This window comes from Delphinus delphis, chromosome 14 (assembly GCF_949987515.2).
Source record: "Delphinus delphis chromosome 14, mDelDel1.2, whole genome shotgun sequence".
NCBI lineage: Eukaryota > Metazoa > Chordata > Mammalia > Artiodactyla > Delphinidae > Delphinus > Delphinus delphis.
In genome coordinates this window covers 59856400-59880140 of record NC_082696.1, presented here as the reverse complement: position 1 = coordinate 59880140, position 23741 = coordinate 59856400, and the positions used below count along the sequence as shown (strand labels likewise).

The 23741-nt window shown below is 36.4% G+C and overlaps 2 protein-coding genes across 4 annotated transcripts in view; one reads left to right on the top strand and one right to left on the bottom strand.

The window, feature by feature from the left end:
- The window catches only part of MMS22L (MMS22 like, DNA repair protein), a 139307-nt gene that overhangs the window by 70293 nt on the left and 45273 nt on the right, over positions 1 to 23741 (bottom strand). The window contains exons 12-14 of the mRNA XM_060030211.1: positions 20599 to 20718; positions 16735 to 16961; positions 13611 to 14114 (exon numbers count right to left, since the gene is read on the bottom strand). Coding sequence (XP_059886194.1) covers positions 13611 to 14114; positions 16735 to 16961; positions 20599 to 20718 — 851 coding nt within the window. The remainder of the gene's footprint in view (positions 1 to 13610; positions 14115 to 16734; positions 16962 to 20598; positions 20719 to 23741) is intronic.
- LOC132437345 (nucleophosmin-like) lies at positions 19238 to 20377 on the top strand. 3 transcript variants are annotated; one of them, XM_060030600.1, is made up of 3 exons: positions 19238 to 19295; positions 19590 to 19767; positions 19852 to 20377. In XM_060030600.1, the coding sequence occupies exons 1-3, from the start codon at positions 19238 to 19240 to the stop codon at positions 20069 to 20071; spliced, it is 456 nt and encodes a 151-aa protein (XP_059886583.1). In that variant the 3' UTR covers positions 20072 to 20377. The 3 variants fall into 3 exon arrangements, with proteins under 3 accessions (XP_059886583.1, XP_059886582.1, XP_059886581.1); XM_060030599.1 differs by having other exon boundaries at positions 19238 to 19767; XM_060030598.1 differs by having other exon boundaries at positions 19238 to 20377.

Below are 23741 nucleotides of genomic sequence, written 5' to 3'. Positions count from 1 at the left end.
AATAAGCCTTAAATCTGACAAGAGATATACTAAAGAGAGAAAAATATATATCTTGTAAGGTAAAGAAGAAACAATTGAAATTAAGAGTTCCAAAGGCTAGTTTCACTCCTTATAAATGTTCTCAATTTTGTTAAACTATAAATAAAATTAGAACCAGAGCAATCACTCACCCTTCTCCACAAGGTAGATGGAGAAAGTTAAGGAAGAGTTCCCTATAGGCCATCTCATGGCAAAAGTAAATTCATTTCATAAAACAAAAATGTACTCTGATGTTTTCTAAGAAACACATCTTAAAACAACTTTAGAGTAATTACCAGAAGATGGTGTGGATAGCTAGGAACATTTTTAAAGTACAATAAATCTACTTTTCAACAATTTATAGTGCCTTCTGAGGTCTTATTAATCTAAAAATAATGGGATAATTAAGAGATCGGTTTCCTTCTCTCACTGATACATCACATCATTAAAAAACACGTTTAGTGGCTTATTGTACTATATTAAACATAAATACTTAAATTACTTGCCTCCTTGCTTGTTTCCTCTGAGTACTTCCCTTTTATAACCAAAGACCACAATGGTAGTCTATCTACCGAGTTTCTTAAGACTGGGTCCACCTACTGAAATTGCAATTTAAGGTCTTTTTATCCATTCCACAGTTGGAAAAGAGTTAACTTTAACAAACCCATCACAAGTGGGATTTGCCAGTCTTCAATATATTTATTATAACAATCGATCTTTGGTTTAAGAAACACAGCCCTGTGTGGCACCATGAAAGAGGACAGTGGCAATGCCTTCCTATAAACTTACTGCTGAATTTCATCCAAAGCTTCAAAGATCTGGGTGGTCTAAATACTTATAGTGAACCACGGGGTTCAGACAAGGAACCACAGTGACATAAGTCAGATTGAGGAAAGTAGCTTTTGCCACATCCCAACGTCTTTTGATTTGTTACCATTTTGCTAAAAAGAAATATTCCAGTGCTTGGTACAGAAAATAATCATGGCATTTCTTTTCCCCAAGCTCATCCACTTGCAAAAGAACGAAATGTATATTTCTTTTGTCCTTGTCATTTTATCCCAATGTTCATCCCAATTTTTTTCAGTGTTCTTTCACCACTGTTACCTTCCTTTTCCTAATTCTGAGAGGTGGAATTTACTGTTTTCATTCAAACTTTGAGAACAACTATGAATCAGAAGTCATAAAGCTCCATTCATCTACTTCTTCAAAGTAATCTTGAAAAAAATCTATAATATAAAGGTCTATTCACCTCTTACTTTACTTTTGTAATTTTGCAGATGGGGTTAAATATTAGATCTGACCTAGATTATAACTGGAGATTACAAGACTAGGGGCACAGCAGATAGAAAAAACAGAAGATTAAGAAAAGTGGGTAAGGGCTTCCCTGGTGGTGCAGTGGTTAAGAATCCACCCGCCAATGCAGGGGACACGGGTTAAAGCCCTGGTCCGGGAAGATCCCACATGCTGTGGAGCAACAAGGCCTGTGAGCCACAACTACTGAGCCTCTGCTCTAGAGCTCGCAAGCCACAACTACTGAAGCCCATGCACTACAACTACTGAAGCCTGTGCACCTAGAGCCTGTGCTCTGCAACCAGAGAAGCCACTGTGATGAGAAGCCCACGCACTGCAACAAAGAGTAGCGCCTGCTCACGGCAACTAGAGAAAGCCTGCGCGCAGCAACAAAGACCCAATGCAGCCAAAAATAAAATAAATAAATTCATTAAAAAAAAAAAAAAAGTGGGTAGGACTAAGAAGTCCATGGACACTTTGGTACCTTTTCTTTGTACCCAGCATTCTGAAATTCACACAGATGTGCTTTGCTATGAGTCTAATTTCTTCCATTGTGCTACAGTCACTGAAAAGGCCCTTTCAGTAAGGAATCTTCCACTCCAGGGAACTACTTTGAATTATTTTATCAATTATTTCCTCCATTCCATTATTTCAGTTCCCTCTTCCAAATATCTTGCTTCCAACCCAATCCAAATACAGAAGATCTCTACTTTTAGATTCAAAGTGTTCCTGTGGACCCAGCCTCGATGGAGAGGTTCTGGAACCTCTCAAAAACAAGGTAAAAGCTCAAAGGCCCACTTACTCCACCTGTTTCCATATTTTAGTAGGAGAATAGTTTGGTTATAAATATTGACTTGGCAAAATAAAATAAACCTTTCAATTAACTGAGATGGATGATGAGAAGATGACAGGAGTCTTCCTGTCATCCTCCAGAAGTCCCTTCCACCCACTGGTGCTTAGAAGACAATAAGCACAGAGTTGAAATTCAGATTATGTGTTAAATCCATAGCCTGGCTGTACAGATACTGTTCTCTACTTTCATGTGGATATCGGCAAGAATTGGGGACAAGTATAAATCATTATCAAATAATACTGAATCGTTGAAGTAATAAAATATGAAATGGTGAAAAAGTGATGGTTTCAATAAACACTTACATAAGTACCCTTCTATTTTCTGTCTTTCATGTAATAAATACATGAGTGTATACCATATATGTGCACTTAACTGGTTTACGGATGTACGCCAAGTGCCTATAATAACACCTGCTATCGTGATAGGCACTCATAAATATTAGTTGGATTTGCTGAATAATTTGTTTAATGAATTATGTATCCTCTGTAGAAAAACAATTACAATACAAAGTAGAAAGCAATAAAGGGCATTAGAGAGAAAGTATTACAGAGATTCAAAGGAAAGTGAGATTATTCAAGATTGGGGACACATGGATAAGCATACGTTGCTTGGAATGAAGGATAACATTGTTCACATAAAAATAAAGAAAATGTAAATGAAGACAACAACATATATTTAGAGATTATTATAGTCCATGGTCTGGGTAGGTGCAGCATCTAAGTCAGTACTGACTGAGAGCTCTGCTGCTGTCCACTGCAGCAGCCACTAACTACCTGTAATCAGTGAGCACTTGATATGTAACTAGTGTGACAGAGAAGTTGAATTTGTCATTTTATATTCATTAACTTAAATTGTCACACACAGCTAGTGTGTATGGACAGCAGAGACCTAAGCAGATTTTCACAGAAATCCTATAAGGTAGGGGCTGTTTTACAAACGTGCAACTGAAGCTTAGAAAAGGTTAAGTAACTTCCCAGGACTGCACTGTTGGTAAGTAGAGGAGGGATGATTTGATCTCAGGTTTATTGACCCTAAAGCCCCCGTTTTTATACTACGCTGCAACAGGAAGAACTCTCAAACGCTTCCTTAAGAAGCAGAGGAAAAAAGCACAACTTGCTATTGGGGATTTGTCTACTATTGCCCCAAATCCTGACTGCTCCCATGTATGATGCTCCTACATGAAGCTCTCTGATTCCATCTCTAGCTGTGATCTATTTACTACTAACTTCTGAAACCACCTTTTCCTTCCCCCAAATCCCTCTAAATAAGGGGTTTTTGTTTGTTTTTTTCTTTTCCTGTACTCTGCCACTCCATCTCTTTGTCTACTGTAACCGGCACTGACCATTTCTGACTTCTGATCTTAACAACTGCTTTCACTCCTTGAATTTAACCCTTTTCTAATCATCACATAACTGCAGCTTATTCAGTCCTCAGATCTGGCTCTACTGTCCTGGCCATGCTCTGGTCTGAACCCTCAACTGGTTTTGACAGGAAAATATAAAAAAACGGTAAAAAAAAGACTTGGAGATTTCTTGGTAATTAGTAGTCCATTTGACTAAAGTAAAGGAGAACCACAAGAAAAAGTTGCAGAAATAGGTAAAGCCAGACTGTGGATAACTTCGAAAACCATGAAAAGGAATTAGACATTTTCTCTGGGTCTATTAGGATGTCATTAAAGGTGTTAAAATACAGAATGACATAAGCAGAATTGCTCTCCAAGAAGGTAAATGTGGCAAGAGAATATGAGATGAGCAAAAGCACAAATGAAAAAATAAATAGGACTTCATTAAAATTTTTAAAATTTATGCTGCAAAGGACGTTAAGAAAGTGAAAAGATAATCCACAGAATGGGAGAAAATATTTGTGAATTATATATCTGATGAGGGACTTGTATTTAAATATATTAAGAATTCTTATAATTCAGTAACAAAAAGACAAATAACCCAATTTAAAAATGGGCAAAGGGTCCAAATAGATATTTCTCCAAAGAAGACATAATGATCAATAAGCACATGAAAAGCATGTGATCAGCATCACTAGCCACCAAGGAAATGCAAATCAAAATCATAATGAAATACCTACTACCTCACATCCACTAAGATCACTCAATCATAAAGACACTTAGCAACCAGTGTTGGTGAGGATGTGGAGAAACTGCAATTCTTATGTACTGGAAGCGGGAATGTAAAATGGTGCAATGGGGGCTTCCCTGGTGGCGCAGTGGTTGAGAGTCCGTCTGCCGATGCAGGGGACACGGGTTCGTGCCCCGGTCCGGGAAGATCCCACATGCCGCGGAGTGGCTGGGCCCGTGAGCCATGGCCGCTGAGCCTGCGCGTCCGGAGGCTGTGCTCCACAACGGGAGAGGCCACAACAGTGAGAGGCCTGCGTACCGCAAAAAAAAAAAAAAAAAAAAAAAAAAAAAATGGTGCAACGGAAACAGTTTGGCATTTCCTTAAAAGTTTAAACAGAGTTATCACATGACCCAGCAATTCTACTCCTAAGTATATACCCAAGAGAAATAAAAACATGTCCACTCAAAAACTTGTACACAAATGTTCACAGCAACATCATTCATAATAGCCAAAAAGTGCAAACAACCCAATGTTCATCAACTGATGAATGGATAAATAAAATGTGGTATATTCATACAGTGGATTATTTGGTAATAAAAAGAAAGTACTGACACATGCTTTAATATGAATAAACCTTGAAATTATTATTCTAAATGAAAGAAACTAGTCACAAGAAATGATGTGTTTTATGATTCCATTTATACAAAAGGTAGGTGCAGAATAGGCAAATCTATAGAGACAGAAAGTAGATTAGTGATTGCTAGGGAAGAGGGGTTGGGGAAATTGGGAGTGACAGCTAATAGGTACAGGGTTTCTTTTGGAAGTGACAAACTGTTCTAAAATTGTGGCAAAGGTTGCACAACTTTGTGAATGTGCTAAAACCATTAATTATATGGTATGTGAACTTTATCTTAATAAAGCTGGTCAAAAAGTGAATTGTATAAGTGATATACCTCAAAAAAGCCAATTAAAAAAAAAAAGGTGGTTTGAAAAGGGAAGGCACTGGAGGCAGGGAGATTAGGCAAGCATTAATAATGGTCTAAAAATGGAGGAAAGGGTAGTGAGAATAAAGAAGGGATAATAAAAGAGAGCCTCCAAAGACATTAAAAAAAATTCTCTCACTCAACTAGATATATAGAAAAAGGAAGGACATACATACATGTCACATTTCTACCTTTAAAAAATTACTTTTCTTTTTCTACAACAGCTCATTACCATCTTAGTAACACAGAATCACAATTTCCAATAGTTCTATAATTGTTGAGGCAATGTTCATGTTCTCTACAATCCTGACTTTATTTTTACAACAAAGAACCTGATTCATTTACCCATCAAAAAGCCATTTCCTAAATGGCCACTATGTAAAAGGTACTATATTAGGGATGGGTTAAAACCATCCAAGGTAAGTCCACACACACACACACACACACACACACACACACACACACACACACACACGTCCGCTGAGGTTTCCCGGCATAAAGTGTAGTACAAAGAAACAATTATATTATGGGTTCTTTTGAAAATAATAATAATGATAATAATAGCAACATCTAACATTTATTGAACACTCACTAATATGCCAGGGACTATGTTAGCCACTCTACATTCCTGATTACATGTAATCCTTAAAGGTTTGTGCTATTATCCTCATTTTACCAATAAGGTTGAGATTTGGACACATAACTTTTCCCTTATAATACTTTAAAAGAATCACTTTGTACTTAGGCAAGGAGAATTCATACCTATGTAACAGATCTAGTTGGAGACTAAATAAATGACCCAAAATATTAACTCCTATACATGAAAAATTAAGTAGATAACTTATGTTTCAGCAAAATACAAAAATGGTACACAAACATTGCCAAGTTATCAGGGTGAGTTGATATTACTGCATGAATTTATAAAATATGTAACATAAAAGGGCCATAGTAAACACACTGTGCAAAATTCAAGCCTGGTAAAGAGCAAATAAGCAAACAAACAAAAAAGCTAATTCATAGTATATATGTAAAAATCTCAGTTGAAAGATACATGAAATATTTAATGATGAAGAGAAATATTTACATTTTATATATTTCCAAAATACTAATACTAGTACATCCCCTTAGAGATGCTTTCTCTGAAGCAACCAAAACTGGTAGATTGGTCACTCTTAGTGGACAACACAAATATCTGATTTTTCAAATAAAAACTGGAAATATATTTTTCCATGGAGCATACTCATGTGTTCTCTCTCAAATTATTAGAACATTGCCCTAAAAATCTGCATAAAATCAAATCAAAATCTGCATCAAATATATTTCATATATATAGTATAAATGATGTACATATGTATATACATGACGCACATATGTACATATACATAGATATATGTGCATATATATACATGATGAAACAGCAGATCAGCAGATATTTTGGGCAATCCAGGATACACTAATCAAACTTGGCAAATAAATAACTCATAATAATTTGATTACTTAAAAAATCACATTAGTTTCAAAGTTGTTTTGTAGTAAGCCATTCTTCAATAATTAGAAGCTGTAATCCATTATACTAACAGAACACCCAACAACAAAAGGAGGAAAAGGCTTGCATGCTGTCAAGAGTCCCCCTTCTATTTTTCCTGAAAAATCATGTAAATTATTTGGCAATCAGCAGAGCCTCACAAGAATATTTCCCCTTGTACTACCTCCTTCCCTACCTAGAAAATTCCCAGTTATCTCTCCAAAGGAAAGATTAAAACAAATTTTTTTTTTGTTTAGAATAAATGATACCATACCGATAAAGGTTAAAATAACTATTGAGCGTGGAAAATATTTGAGGGGAATGATATACAGTTCTTCTGTGCACATGTGTATGCACACGTGCACACACACACCCATCCCAAATGTCAAAAAAGATGTATAACAAACAGATGAACTTGCAAGTTCATGGAAAAAGAAGAAAAGGATTTAAAAATATATGTACTTTCACAATGTATTTTGAAGCCAGGAAAAAGAATCTGAAACCTTTTAAGGAGTTGCACTTGAGCACGTACAGTATCAAAAACAGGTAATCATCCCTTCTGAATTATTTCTTAGTCTCCACATTTAACATCTTAGACAAGTCTTCAGCTGCCTTTAGACTTCTTTGAAACTAGGCTCTTGTTTAATATAAAATAGGATGTCAGTTGATCAATATCCATTTGGCTTAAATTCATAAGTCCACAACCCCCCTTAAGTGGTAGAACAAACAGGTACAAGGCCTGAAGATTTATTGTTTCTTTTTAAATGCCGAATGATATTTGCAGATGCCAAAGGCATTTTGAAATCACTCCACCCTTACTTCAGTACAAATGAAAAAGGGGGATGGGGAGGAGAGAGAATCTCATGAGGCCTCGTATGTCAAGTTTTTGCCCAGAGCTAATTTTCATAGCTGTGTTATAAAACCCTGAAAATGGAGGTTTATAATGGAAATGCTGACAGACCCTTAACTATAGCAGCATGAATGGATATAATTAAAGAAAAGCTTTTGGCTACACCTAACTCCACAAATTAAAGACTGCCATTTTTATATTAACCTCAAATAACAGCCAAGTGAGAACTAGAAATGTGATTTCAGAAAGGGAATGTGAAATGTTAAAGATGACTGCTCAAACTATTTGACTTTCGGAGTTTTAAACACAGAGGCATTTAGTTAACATAACCAAGTCAGTATTTTCATAATGTTACCTAATCAGCGATAAAGAATGCTCTGGTGAGCCAGCAGCTCCAGTTAGCAGAAAGTGGCATATGAAGTTATTATTTCTTAACAGCCTAGAGGGAGCCGCTTCTCCCTTTAATCAGTGATCTTAGATCCTTCCTACTTATAATTTCTCTGTCATACAGTTATAAAACTATTACCTAGTTCAACACACACAGGCACACATCCTGCACACACATTTATGCAGGGACCGGTACCTTATTCCCACCTGAATTACAAAACAGAAGAGATTGTTAAGGTAAAGTATTTCATTCTTTCCCTTGTCAGGGATGCAGCCAGGAATAAATATCATCAATCTATGTAACCCATCTTCCCTATCTAAGCCAAAATTCAAAGAATTTAGCTCTGTTCTTAACGTAAAAGGAAAAACAAACCCTATGCTTTAATTTTTAACAACTATTCAAATTATTTTTAAACTTTCTAATAGTATTAGTAGAAAAAATATTATAGGATACCTAAAAGATGCCTATGAAAAGATCTTCAGTGAAGTTTCAGATTTTGGGTTAAGAAATTAGGAACACATCTCTATGATCAAATACCTAGAGGACTTTTCTTGTGTTTCCCCTCCCTGCCTCCCTTCCTTCTTTCTTTCTTTTTAAGGTAAACAATTCTGAATGATCTCTGGGGCCCCTTTTCCCCCAAAGATCCCAAACTAAAAGCAAGACTGTCTTGACAATATCTGCCTTGGAAGGAAGTACTGAAGACTGATACAATAAAATAAAACTATGCAAGTCACAGTCCCTCTTACTATATACCGCAATCAGTCTCATTGAAGGACTGTGTGCAAATTACTATGCAAGCTTCAGAAATTTAAAAGATGGCAGTGCCTAAACCATGACAGCATTAATAATGACCTGCACATTACTACACCATTCTTATTCACACATTGATCTCATACTGCTCGATAACCTTGGCAACAGAAGTTCTACATGATTTCACATTCTCTTACAGCAATTGTTTTTGATCATAGTTGACCAGTATAAAGCAAAACCAAAAATAAACATCTGTACAAGGAATTAAATGTTACCAACATAAATAGTTGTGTCCTTTTTTTCACTGGTTAGTCCTGAAGAACAACAACATACTCCTTGCCCCCTGGTCAAGATGATACCAAATTACAATCTCAAACCAGATCTCGTTTAAAAGAAATTATTAATACAAATGTAAAGTTACTCTCACCTTATATAATTGAGAGCTGTCATTATGCCTCTTGATTCTGACCTCTGTACTTCTGAATACATGGATTAACAGAGATGCATTATAGTTTACAAGGTACTTGGCAAGCAATATTTTCGCAACACTCCTGAGATGCTCTAATGCTAAAAACTTCTACTAAATTGAATTTAAACGGCAAAAATTTGATTTTTTACCAGAAGTGAAATTTAGATGGTTGAAGTGGTGCTAATAATAAATCAAAGATAAATTACTATTATAAATAAAATGTGATTTACTTGTCTCCACGCCTCTTTGTGATTTATTTTTCCAACTAATGACTCATTAAAAAAATATGTAACTTGCAAAATTATAAAAACAAAGTAATCAAAAGCCCCAATAAGAAGTTACCCTTTTTTTTTCGCAGCAAAAATAAAAGGTAAAAGCACTCAGAAGTATACATGAGTAGTGGTAATACTTTCAGGTTTGTCAACAGATTTCATTCATCTAATTACTTCCTAATTTATAAAAACTGTAGTGGTATGGTTAGTGTCTGTTTAGTCATTTGTAAACTATTATAAAGACAGTGTAAGAAGGCAGCTATGGTATAGGGGTTAGAGTCTGAGGGGTGATTCTGAAACAACTGTGTTATTTTAGGTAAATTACAAAAAGTAAAAAGTCTCCATGTTTCCATTTCTTCATCTATAAACAGGGATGACAGGATTGGTAAAGAAATACATGAGATAGTATTTATAAACTGTACATCTTTTAAGAATACAAGAATTATTCTTGTGTTTCTAGTTACTACTTTTGAAGAATGACCAAAAAAGTTCCAGTTAAGAGCTTGAAGACAAAAAGTCAGTAAATAAAGAAAAAGTAATTTCCTATTTATTACTTTCACTGTATTTCCATTTTTAAAGCCTCTCCAACCTTCAAAATAAATCTCCTTCTCCTATTACCAAGTTTACATTAACATTTTTAACAAACTTCTGTGTTTATCTTGGAATGCATATTTTCTAAATATACTCCATACACTAATCTAAAAATGAGAAAGGAGGCTTTCTCATACACGATCAGGGAGACTGAAATTGGTGCAAATTTTTTTAAATTAAATGGGACAATTAAACGGGACTGGAATATCCACCCACATTTAAAATGCACGTACACAAATTCACTCTTAGGAATTAATCTACAGATATACCTTCACAAGTACACAGAGAATACATATATAAAGATGTTAAAACTGTGTTTATAATAACCAAATGGTAAATAATATAAATTTCCATTATTTGGGGATAGGCTAAATAACGTTTGGTGCATCCATATAATAAATCACTAAGTAGCCATTAAAAACAACTAGATAGGTCTCCATATACTAACATGAAAAGCTGTCTAGGAAATATTAAGTGAAAAAAGGAAGTTGCAGAACAAAGATCATTTCTTTTGTGTTTTAAGCCTATGAATGGGAAGAAGTCTGGAAGGTTCTATAACAAACCATTTTAATCTATGGAGTAGAAACAGAGCATCACTGAGGTTGGACCGGAAAATTCTTTGTTGCGTGGGCTGTCCTGTACATTGTAGGCTATTTATGTAGCAGTGTCCTTGACCTCCACCCACTAGATGCTGGGTAGCACCCCTCATACATGTGGCAATCAAAAACTTCTCCAGACACTGCTCAATGTCCCCTGGGGGAAAAACTCACCCCTAGGTGAGAACCATTGAACTAGAGAATAAAGGAGTGAAGTTGGGGAGAGGAACTTTTACTTGTCACCTTATACCTCATTTTTTTTTTCTTTTACCATTTTTACCAACACAACATACTACATTTGCAATTCAAAGAAAAATTTCAGGGACTTCCCTGGTAGCACAGTCGTTAAGAATCCACCTGCCAATGCAGGGGACACGGGTTCCAGCCCTGGTCTGGGAAGATCCCACATGCCACAGAGCAACTTAGCCTGTGTGCCACAACTACTGAGCCTGCACTCTAGATCCCATGAGCCACAACTACTGAGCCCGCATGCCACAACTACTGAAGCCTGCACGCCTAGAGCCTGTGCTGTGCAACAAGAGGAGCCACTGCAATGAGAAGCCTGATGACCGCAGTGAAGAGTAGCCCCTAATCTCTGCCACTAAAGTCCATGCGCAGCAACGAAGACCCAACACAGCCATAAATAAATAAATAAATGTTCCTTAAAATTAAAAAAAAGAAAAATTTCACAACAAAAGAAGATTCCTCCACACTGCCCCACTGCTCTCCAAACTACTGGATTGGACCTAAAGTTCGTTCAGGTTTTCTGAACAAACTTTTTGGCTAGCCCAATACTTTGAAGAACCTCAAAAAAAAAAATAGGTTCCTCCAAATTTCTAACTAAAAAATTAAATAGTATTTGTAAGATATGAATCTTTGTTTAAAAAAAACATATATAAGAAACAATACAATTGTTAAGACAAATAAAAAAGACTTGTCTATCTTTAATGGAAAAGGTAGAAAGATATATGGATTCTGCCACTTGGTTCCATGACTGCATATTCCCAAGATGCCCAAACTCTCACATCATTTTCTACTCCTTTGCCCAGACTGCAGCACTATCACCAGGATGGTTTAGACCAGCTCCCTCCTCTTCCTTCTTGTTTTGTATATTCAGACAAATATAAACAAACAAACCAAAAATGGTACCAGAAATATGGAAATTCCTAATTCTGCCCCAGAAGCACAGGAAATTCCTAATTCTGCCCCAGAAGCACTACTTACCACTTATTTAAAAACTGAACAAACAAAATGAATTTGGCACTTGGAAAAGTATATCATCTGCTAATAAACTCTACTAGACTAAGAAAGAACAAATGTACTTCGTGGAGAAGATCCAGAATCAGTAAAAGCTTCTTCTAATGAAGTTGGCTATTCATTTACTTATCCATTTATCTAGCCATCCACCTAAAAATTTGATACAGCTTACATTGGGGGATAAGGGGAATGATTATCTGATCAAGAACTAGAGTACATAAATATAAAAACTACACAAAATCTAAAGAGTGAAAACCCGTGGATTAATCTGTATGAACACACAGCCCAACATAAATTAAGAAAATTAGTAATGAATTAGTAATTAGTAATGAATTAGTAATGAATTAGTAATGAAACTCATAATGAATAAATGTCCAAAATTCGGAAATTTCATCAAGTTTACTATCTTTGAAAAACAGATGCCACTTTTGTAATGTGCAGCTAAGAAGAGGGACGCAGTCTCTTCGTTAACTTCAGACATGATATTAAATAAAATCATATTTTTATACCTAACTTTTACACAACTTTTTAGTGACAGTAACTAACTGCACTGAGCGGTAGTATCTAACTTCTCAAGAACATGTATTTAAAGGTGAAACTGTTATGTAGAAAGGGCCTTATAGGCAATAAATGTCATAATTACTGTTCTTATCCATTATTGTTTGGGTCGGAGGGTATCCGCACATTTGCATAATTTAAGTGGATCTGAGAACAGTAAGTTTTGTATAGATGATTGGTGTTATAAATAGAACAATCCTATCTTGTCTTTAATAAATTTATTTATTTATTTTTGGCTGCGTTGGGGCTTCATTGCTGTGTGCAGGCTTTCTCTAGTTGTGAGTGGGAGCTACTCTTTGTTGTGGTGCACAGGCTGATTCTCATTACGGCAGCCTCTCTTGTTGCGGAGCTAGGTGTGTGGGCTTCAGTAGTTGTGGCACGTGGGCTCAGCAGTTGTGGCGTGCAGGCTCAGTAGTTGTGGTGCACAGGCTTAGTTGCTCCATGGCATGTGGGATCTTCCCAGACCAGGGCTCGAACCCGTGTCCCCTGCATTGGCAGGCGGATTCTTAACCACTGTGCCACCAAGGAAGCCCCGAACACTCCTATCTTAATCTTAGAATAAACTATTTCAGCTGGAAGTGTTGTACTGGCCAAAGAGCTCGTTTGGGATTTCCTGTAAGATCTTTTGGAAAAACCCAAACAAATTTTTTGGCCAACCAAATATTTCATGCATTTGAGGTTGCAACTCTGCAGCAAAATATTTAAAGAAACTTACTTTTTTTTAATGGTATAATGTGGCCAAAATCTCCTTACGCACACAAAACTGCGTATGTTTCAATGAAAGCCACATCAGATTTGAGCTCATGGTCTTGCTTAGAATGTCTGAAATATCCCTCTGGATAATAATGCTCTTCTAGGAGAGGCAGAGAGGAAAGAAGGGGCCAAGGGGCATGGCTCTTGGACTACACCAGAGCTATGCTTGATTTAGTTTAGTTTTATGTGTTTGCACATAAGCTTTCTTTCAAAGAAGCACTGTTTGAAAACTACTGATTTATGTTACATTGCAGTAAAACTCCTTTAACTCCTCTCTTTACAACTGAATTTCATGAGTATGTCAAAAGGAAAACTTTAATACAGAATCAACACAGGTGATGATATAAAGCAAATCAATAAATCAGAACGTTACTGGAAAACATACCTGATTCTGGCCAGAACAGCTTGTAGAAAGCTCAACACTGTCCTAAGTTCAGATTCTTGACAAGCTCGTAGAAGCATACTAAAGCCATCATTAAGCAGTTTTTCATGGGAAGGATGCAAGCAATGGCTAGTCTCAAACACTTCTTGAACACCATCAATATATATGGAAAGAAGTGACCAGAGAGTCTGTTTTTGTCCCATTTCATCATTCTTAGATACCAAGAACTCCTTTGCTTTCTCCCGGAAAGCACCTGAAAATATCTCAGCCAAAACACTGATGTCCAGGTTTTTCTGGGTGTACATCAAGAGGAAGGCCATCTGACCCTTCCAAATGAGAGGAGATGTTATAAAGGCAGGCTTGAGGAAATTTAGGAGGCCTAAAACATGACTTGCTACATCTTCCACCTCTGCCACACATGCTAACAGTAGAAAAAGGCTGAAAAAGTTTTGCAGACCAACTTCAGTTAGTTCTTCCATTCTTTTTTGATGGAATTTAGAATATATCCTGTAAAACAAAAAGCTGAATTAATAAAATTGTTTCATTCACAAAAATGCATCTTTCAAAATAACATTTCACTCAATACTCATGACAGTCTCATTACTTTAAATTGTTATCTATTTCTACATTATGGTGCTATTGTGTCACTTTCCCTGCTTAGAAAACAACCTCACAGAACACCACTGCCCCCACTTACCTTCACATTTCTCAAGGATGCAGCAAGCATCTATAAGTGAATCAAAGGATTCAGTGGCTTTTCCCAAAGGACAGTAAAAATGTTCTTTTCATATAGTACATGGCTTTTCTTTTTATTTTAGTCCCCCCATTACCTTTCTTTTTAAATTCTTATTGACAAATAAAAAAGAGTACATAATCCTTTTAAGTACAACTTGTTGCACTTTATAGAAATCTTAACAGGGCAATTTTATGTAACAATTTTCCTTAAACCCTTTCTCCATCTACCCTTCACAAAGACTTGGCTCTTGCTGTACTTATATGTTAAGACATAATTTAAGGCTCCGGAAAAATTATTTTTACCTACTTACAAAGAAAAATTGTTAGTGCTCAAATATCCAAGACTAGCCATTTAAAAAGCTGCTGTCAATACTATTTAATACAATTTAAAAGTTGATGTACTTTTCTTTCATCAATTAAGGGATTAGAATTGAAAACCATTTTGAATCTTACTTATGGATTGTTAAATTTCTTTGTAACTTCTATAATTGGTTTATTCAAGATAGAATGATTAATGCTTATGAGAGGTTAAATGTTTATCTATAAACAATGAAGCTGATAAGCTCTTGAAAGTAAAGATCTGCTTAATTATCTTTATATCCTCCATCTTGCCCATGATAGCGCTTGGTAGAGAGAGACTTGTTACTGAATTCCAATTTCTTTTGGCAATAAAGTTCTGAGTATTATGTCTTCCATAAAATGATTTAAGATTCAAAAACAAACTGGCAAACAGAACAAAATAAAAAAACTACTGTTTGAGCTACCTAATTACTTGGAGGTTTAACAAAGACACTACCATTAAATATATATATATATATTCTAAATAAAAAATCCAAACTGTATCACCATAACCTTGCAAGAATTATTCATTGTGTGAATCAAACAGGAATTTCATGTAGTGATTCTTGAGAAGTCTCTACCTAAATTAAAAAGTATTCTGCTGTGAGAGCTTCCACCACATAAGCTGAGCAAGTGGTAGAGGGCAGTCTACTGCACAGAGGGCTAGAAAAGGGGCTAATAGGCAAAAGAAGTAGTACAAGGTTAGACAATTAAGAATATGGAGGTTCTTTAAAAAACTACAACTAGAACTACCATATGACCCAGCAATTCCACTACTGGGCATATACCCTGAGAAAGCCATAATTCAAAAAGAGTCATGTACCAAAATGTTCATTGCAACTCTATTTACAATAGCCCGCAGATGGAAACAACCTAAGTGTCCACCATCGGATGAATGGATAAAGAAGATGTGGCACATATATACAATGGAATATTACTCAGCCATAAAAGGAAACGAAATTGATCTATTTGTAATGAGGTGGATAGACCTAGAGTCTGTCATACAGAGTGAAGTAAGTCAGAAAGAGAGAGACAAATACCGTATGCTAACACAAATATATGGAATTTAAGAAAAAAAAATGTCGAGAAGAACCTAGGGGTAAGACAGGAATAAAGACTCAGACCTACTAGAGAATGCACTTGAGGATATGGGGAGGGGGAAGGGTAAGCTGTGACAAAGCGAGAGAGAGGCATGGACATATATACACTACCAAACGTAAGGTAGATAGCTAGTGGGAAGCAGCTGCATAGCACAGGGAGATTAGCTCGGTGCTTTGTGACCGCCTGGAGGAGTGGGATGGGGAGGGTGGGAGGGAGGGAGATGCAAGAGGGAAGAGATATGGGAACATATGTATATGTATAACTGAGTCACTTTGTTATGAAGCAGAAACTAACACACCATTGTAAAGCAATTATACTCCAATAAAGATGTTAAAAAAAATCACACCCATTTAACAAGCAAAACTTTCAAAAAAGAATAGACAAATGTGATCAAAAGTTTATTTTACCACACCAGAAATGAAAATGGCATACTCCTCAAATGAGAACATCAGAGTTATTTGGTTCTATTATATTCTGGTTAGTTTTCATGCAAGAAAGCAGGGCTTGTGGGACTGGTGGGCTCCAAGAACACGAAGTTTTGTAGACTGAATCTACCACCTGCCAATGTATGATTTGGAAATGTTTCTTATTTCTATAATTTTTAATAAAATACATGCAAAGAATTACATAAAACATTACAATTAATTTTGACAAGAAAAATAACAGTTCTCTTATATCCCTGCATTTAATATGTGGAATTTCAAACTTTAGGACTGATGAGATAAATAAGAAGCTAAAATCCTCCCCAAGTTATGTATACTAGGTTTGTTCCTTACTGTAACAAATTGGCAAGATCAAAATGCTCCATAATTTGCTGTCCTACATTAACGAATACATTTAAAATGTAAACCATAAAGACAAACAAGCACAAGTTAACTTAAAAAATACAAACAGTAAAACTTCTCCAAAGATATAAGTGAACATTCATGACAAAGCAAGATATGGCACATACCTTCCTTTGACTTGTTTCCAAGGATGAGGGCCATTGTTCTTCATTGCTTTCTTAAGAACTTTTGCCAAAATGCAAAGGAAAAAAGTGTAACTACTGCTGGATTTATACAGGTCATGATCTTGTTTATCACAACAGCAGGTCTTCACCATTTCTAGCATAGACAAGGGTGACTTAATGACATATGTAAGGCCTTTCAAAGGAAGCCTAGAAATACTGAAAGAACTATTCTAAAAGCAAAAGACAGAAAACAAGTATTAAGTCTCTGAATAAATAAAAATGGAAAGCTGTAAATCCCAATTAGCTCACTAGAAGTTTGACTCTTCTTAATCATAAAAATTACACAGCCATTACCGCATATTCCCCTAAAATAAAAATTCCATTCAAGCACAGAACACCAAGGGGTATTCAAATTCCTGGATTATCCTCAAAATGCCTTTTTAACCGTTAGTTTTTTCAACTTTGGATAGCAACAAGATCCATACATTGCATGTGGTTGACATGCCTCTTAAATCTCTTTTCTTCTATAAATTTCCCAATGTTTTTGTCACAACATTTATCAGGTAATTTATTGTGTGCTATTTCCTAGATTCTGGATTTAGCTGCTTGTATCTTCCTAGACTCATTAATATATTCTTTCATCCTCTATCTTTTCTGTAAAGTGGTAGCTGTACCTAGCAGACTGGTCAGATTCAGGTCAAGTTTTCTGGTGAGAATCTTTCATTGGTAGTACTGAGTACTTCCTATTTCAGTTAGCAAAGAGGCACATACGTTCTCACCGTCTTTCTTTTTGTGATGTTGAGACTGATCGTGCTGTCAGCCTGATCTATCCATTTCAGTGATCCCTGCAGTTTGAGCAGCCATGGATGATCATCATCCAGATGGCTTATTTCATCGGAGGTATGGAACAGAGATTTTTTTTTTTTTTTTTTTTTTTTTTTTTTTGCGGTACGCGGGCCTCTCACTGCCGTGGCCTCTCCTGTTGCGGAGCACAGGCTCCGGACGCACAGGCTCAGCGGCCATGGCTCACGGGCCCAGCCGCTCCGCAGCATGTGGGATCTTCCCGGACCGGGGCACGAACCCGTGTCCCCTGCATCGGCAGGTGGACTCTCAACCACTGCGCCACCAGGGAAGCCCTGGAACAGAGATTTTTTTATCATTCCTTCTAAACTACCTCATCAGAAATCTGGTACTCTAAAATATAGTTTATATTTTCATTTATTTACAGTTTCCAGAATAACAACTTTTCTAAAAGTACCATAAACTCAAGGATTTAAACTTCCCTATGCCCAAATTTACCCAGTGTTGGGCAATGGGAGCTCCTTAAAGTTGGCTCCTGTGCCCTTCTGACATGACTCCAGCTTACGTTGATACCTTCCTTGCTTTCAGGTATGACAAGATACTCTAGACTCATCTTGTATACATTCTGCCTGAGAATCAGAATTGGTCATTTCTCCCACCAGCCTGACAATGTGCTTCAGAGAAAGGTATTTTTCCCATTTTTAATATGCTCAATATGTACAAACCCAAACTTGTAATTTACTTGTAAATCCTCCATATCTATTTTCCACCTTGACTGAGGGGTTCACTTTGTATTTACCCAGAGAACCAAATGTTCCAAATCTTCTCTTCTCTCCACACACAAGTAACTCAGTCTTTTAAATGTACCTTTAAAATTTTATCTTCCAAGTTTGTCCTCTCCTTTTAAAATCCACTATCCCTATTTTAGTTCTCACTCACTGCATTATTTGCTTCTACTACTACACTGGACCACTAACTCATCTGTACCCAATTCCTTTATACTACTTTCAGAAAAAACTTTCTCAAACACATACCTAATGTGTCACATCCTTGCTTTCCAATGTCTCCTGAATAAATCATAACTCAACAATTATCTTTAACCCTTCATAATCCAGCCCCAGACTAACTTCTCTACCTTCCTTATCTCCCGTATCTCTCCATAATCACCTCAGACCCATCATTCAGAACTATTTAACACAGTAGGAATAAATCATGTTTTTCATGTCTCTTTACATTTGTCCACACTATTCCTTTTGCTTGGATACTCATTTTCTTATGTACTTGGAAAATTCTACTCATTTCCCAGGTCAACTTAAAAAATTATGACTTCATAAAGTCTTCTACAAGTCCGTAAACTGGATCAGATACTCCTTCCTTTAGCCTTCCACAGTATTATAACTTTTTTTCTACAATATTTGTGCTTCTGCCCACTAGCCTATAAGCTACTCAAATGCCAAGACTAGTTCTTATTCAAGATAGCACTAACTGTTCAATGTGTTGCAAGCAATCAATAGTTGTTAGGAAACACTTATAAAAGAAGATTTTTAAAAAATATCTTTCTGGCACAATTTGGGCTACTTTGCTTAATCTCACTCTTAAGAGAAAAGGGGCCCTGGTCTGATTCCGTCCTGCGCAACTGTTCCTTGGAACGTAGTCTTTTATCTCCGTCCACTTTCTCTCCCACCGAAGTGCGTGCCACCAACCCATGGAAGATTCGATGGACATGGACATGAGGCCCCTGAGGCCCCAGAACTATCTTTTCGGTTGTGAACTAACGGCCGACAAAGATTATCACTTTAAGGTGGATGATGATGAAAATGAGCACCAGTTATCTTTAAGAACGGTCAGTTTAGGGGCTGGCGCAAAGGATGAATTGAACATTGTGGAAGCAGAGGCGATGAATTATGAAGGCAGTCCAGTTAAAGTAACACTGGCAACTTTGAAAATGTCTGTGCAGCCAACGGTTTCCCTTGGGGGCTTTGAAATAACACCACCTGTGGTCTTACGGTTGAAGTGTGGTTCAGGGCCTGTGCATATTAGTGGACAGCACTTAATAGCTGTGGAGGAAGATGCAGAGGAGGAGGATGTGACACTCCTAAGTATATCTGGAAAGCGTTCTGCCCCTGGAAGTGGTAGCAAGTTTCCACGGAAAAAAGTAAAACTTGCTGCTGATGAAGATGAAGATGATGATGACGACGATGATGATGAGGAAGCTGAAGAAAAAGCTCCAGTAAAGAAATCTGTACGAGATACTCCAGGCAAAAATGCACAAAAATCAAACCAGAATGGAAAAGACTCAAAACCATCAATACCAAGATCAAAAAGTCAAGAATCCTTCAAAAAACGGAAAAAAACTCCTAAAACACCGAAAGGACCTAGCTCTGTAGAAGACATTAAAGCAAAAATGCAAGCAAGTATAGAAAAAGGTGGTTCCCTTCCCAAAGTGGAAGCCAAATTCATCAATTATGTGAAGAATTGTTTCCAGATGACTGATCAGGAGGCTATTCAAGATCTCTGGCAGTGGAGGAAGTCTCTTTAAGAAAATAGTTTAAACAGTTTGTTAAAATCTTCCATCTTATTTCATTTCTGTAACAGTTGATATCTGGCTGTCCTTTTTATAATGCAGAGTGAGAACTTCCCCTACCGTGTCTGATAAATGTTGTCCAGGTTCCATTGCCAAGAATGTGTTGTCCAAAATGCCTGTTTAGTTTTTAAAGATGGAACTCCACCCTTTGCTTGGCTTTAAGTATGTATGGAATGTTATGATAGGACATAGTAGTAGTGGTGGTCAGACAAATGGAAATGGTGGGGAGACAAAAATATACATGTGAAATAAACTCAGTATTTTAATACAAAAAAGAGAAAAGGGACCTTACATGCTCCATTCCCTTATGCCAATGCTCTTTAGACAATGTGAAACATAAGTGTTTTTGAGCTAATCTTCTTTGAAAAATTAGTTTTAAGAAAAATCCATAATTATATATAATTAAGCCATGAAAATATTCCTCATATATCATGTACAAATTCTTCAAATTCCTGGAACAAATCCATACTCTATTTACTCACCAGGTTCTTACTGTAATATTCCCACAGAATGGTGACAACTGCAATGTTTGGCTCCCAGAAATCACAAAGGGTCAAACAACAGTGAAGATACATTCGTAACTGCTCTTCTAGTACACCATCCTAAAAAATAAACTGAAATTGTGAGGAGCTAAATGCGCTCTGGCAACACACATTATCAGTTGATATTGCACTGAATAACCTGCTCCTAAAAAGAATATAAATATATATCACCACGTAATACCCATTCTCATCTTCAGACCAGAAGGTCTAAATCAGCATAAGGTATACTTCTAAAACTTTGCTTTAGAGATCATTAGTATATTCAGATAACTGAAATTACATAACTCACTTTGACTTTTTACTCAGTTATTTAACAATTACAATAGGTATTTAATAACTGAATGGTGTAGAACCCAGAGACTGAAAAAGAAACCCAAACCAGAATGAAATAGCATAAATGATCGAATAATTAAGATGTACACAAATCCAGAGGACTTGCTCATACTTAAGTATCAACATGAGGTCAAATTCTTTATGGGAATATAAGCGTTGTTCTTCTAAAAACCAGAGGATTGGCAGAGTACATAAATTTTAACCTTTTAGGAAGTGGCAACAGGAGAGAGTAGAAAAGAAGTGACACTTTAATCTTCTATGATGAAACAACCATGCATGTTTGTTAAAAAGTGACACATCACTGAATTCCAATCATTCAGCAATCATTTATTCAAAGCTTACTATATACCAGACACTATTCTAAGGCATAAAGCAATGAATAAGTCAGACATGGTACATGCACTAATAGAAGTTACACTTTGGTGGAGAATGGAAAAAGAGGACACTGAAACAAACAAGATAAATGTAAACAATTACAATCACCATGAAAAACAGAAAAAGCAGAGTAATGTGGTAGGGTAGCTGGTAGAGGATGTGGGTCATTATTTTACCAGGAATTAAGAATGGAAAGACCTTTCTGAGGGCTGGCATTTGGGCTAAATGACTGAATGAAAAACAGCCAACCACATAAAGAACTGAAAGTAAAGCATTCATCACAGAGAAAACACATGGAAAGTTCCTGAATTAGCAGTAAGCTTGATATTATAGGATTAAGTCAGAGATAGTCAGGAATCATACCTCATTTGAGGCTTTATAGTTTATAGTCAGAATTATGGTTTTTATTTTAATTATGTTGGGAAGCCTCTACAAGATTGTAAGCACAGGGGTGACATGAAATGATTGTTTAAAAAATAGTACATTGGCTCATGCATCGAGAATGAATACAGTAGTTAAGAGCAGTTAGAAGGTAAACAGTGACACTTCCAATGTAATAGAAAATCAGACAGAGGTCAAGTACAAAGTAGAAATGCTGGGAAATTTGAAGGTGCTTGAGATATAGTATGCTTTAAATAAATAACTGTTGAATGACTGGGATTCAGTGTTGTGTCACTTTTCAACAAACATGTATGGTTATTCCATCACAGAAGATGAGATTAAAATGTCTACTTTTTTCTACTTCCTTCTCCTCCTGTCAAAATGTTAGGAGGTGACTCTGTGAAACTGTAAGACTAAGATAAGTGGACAACTTTAGAGATATGTTTGGAAACAGAGACAATAGGATTTGTTGATGAGTTACATTAAGGTATGAAGGAAAGACAGCAATTAAGGAGAACTCTCATTTGGCTTAAGAAAATGGGTTGATGGAACCACTTCCTAAGATGGCAAAGACTAGGGGAGGAACACATGAGAGAGTGCACAGGGCAACCAAGTGGAAATATTAAGTAGACAACTGACATATGGGTCTATAGCTCAAGGGAAAAGTAAGAGCTATTGATATAAATTTGGATGTTACTTTCATATTGATGGCTTTTAGAGCTAAGAGACTAGATAAGATCAACCTAGGAAAGACGATGGAAAAGAGAAAAGGATCCAGAACTGAGAGCCCTTTGCTATTCCAAAATTTAGGTAGGAAGCAAAAGGAGGAGTCTATAAGCAAAACCCAATGGTCAATGAAGTAGGAAGGAAACCAGGCATCATGGAAACCAAGAGAAATATTTCAGAAAGGGAAGGGGGTCAACAGGGTTGAATGCTACTGAGTGGTTAAAATGAGAACAAAGAACTCTTAGATTTGACAATGTGGAAGTTATTGATGCCTTTGACAACAGTAGTTTCAGGTATGGCAGACACAGATGCTTAACTATGGCAGGTTGAGGAGATAATAGAAGGTGAGGAAGTAGTGATACTTAAGTGAAGATATATAAAGTCCTTGAACAGGTGAGAAGAGAAAGGATCCAGTACACAGGGAAAGGAATTAGCCTTTGAGGGAAACAGTGACACTTCCAATATAACAGAAAAGCAGATTGAGAGGTTGTGTACAAAGCAGGCACATTGGGAGATTAGAAGGTTTAAACATAAAGGAGTTCTCAACTGACTGGTCCTATTTTCTCAATGATTTATGAGGCAAGATGCTTAGCTAAGGTGACTGGGGCACAGCATGTGTTGAACTGTGTGTTAAAAAAGAAATTCTGAAATAAGTTGTTTTGGAGAGTAGAAAAGTAAACATTCTAGAGGCGAGTGCCACTTGAAAAGATTTATGATCAAGAATTTAAAGTCAGACCAGTCAGCAAGAATGAGTGTATGAGTTTTTTCCACCAACATTCAGCTGAGGTGGGGGCGTGGCAGAGGGGTAAGAGAAGGGTATTAGGTTTTGCCAAGTTTAAAATAGGTAAGGGCTATGGAATTAAAGGTGTTTGTGATGGAGTGATTATAATAAGGGGTTGTATAATCTACATTGTTCAAGGAGGAAAGTTTGGACATGGATGAACACAGAAAAATGAAAAGATCAATGATGATGGACAGAATGAAAATGAAAAGTGAAAAAATGTAGAGCATAACTAATGGGAGGCAGTGGGTAAGGTAAATAAAAGAAAATCTGATTAGAAGTAAGGATATGAAGAAACTTAGAGGACAAGTGGATTATACACAATGATGTTGGGGTCACTAATAAAAGCAGTATACAGGTATAGAAGAGAAGAGTGATCTTGCTGCCAAATATTTCAGTGAATGAGAGTGAACCAAACATGACCAGATTTTTTTGAGAAGGCTTTTAACTCTTTTAGTTATTAATCTGTTAGAATACACCAAAGCTT

What these genes read in the sequence shown, in the direction of transcription:
- LOC132437345 (XM_060030598.1), top strand. Translation starts at nt 19,238, where the DNA reads ATGGAAGATTCGATGGACATGGACATGAGGCCCCTGAGGCCCCAGAAC.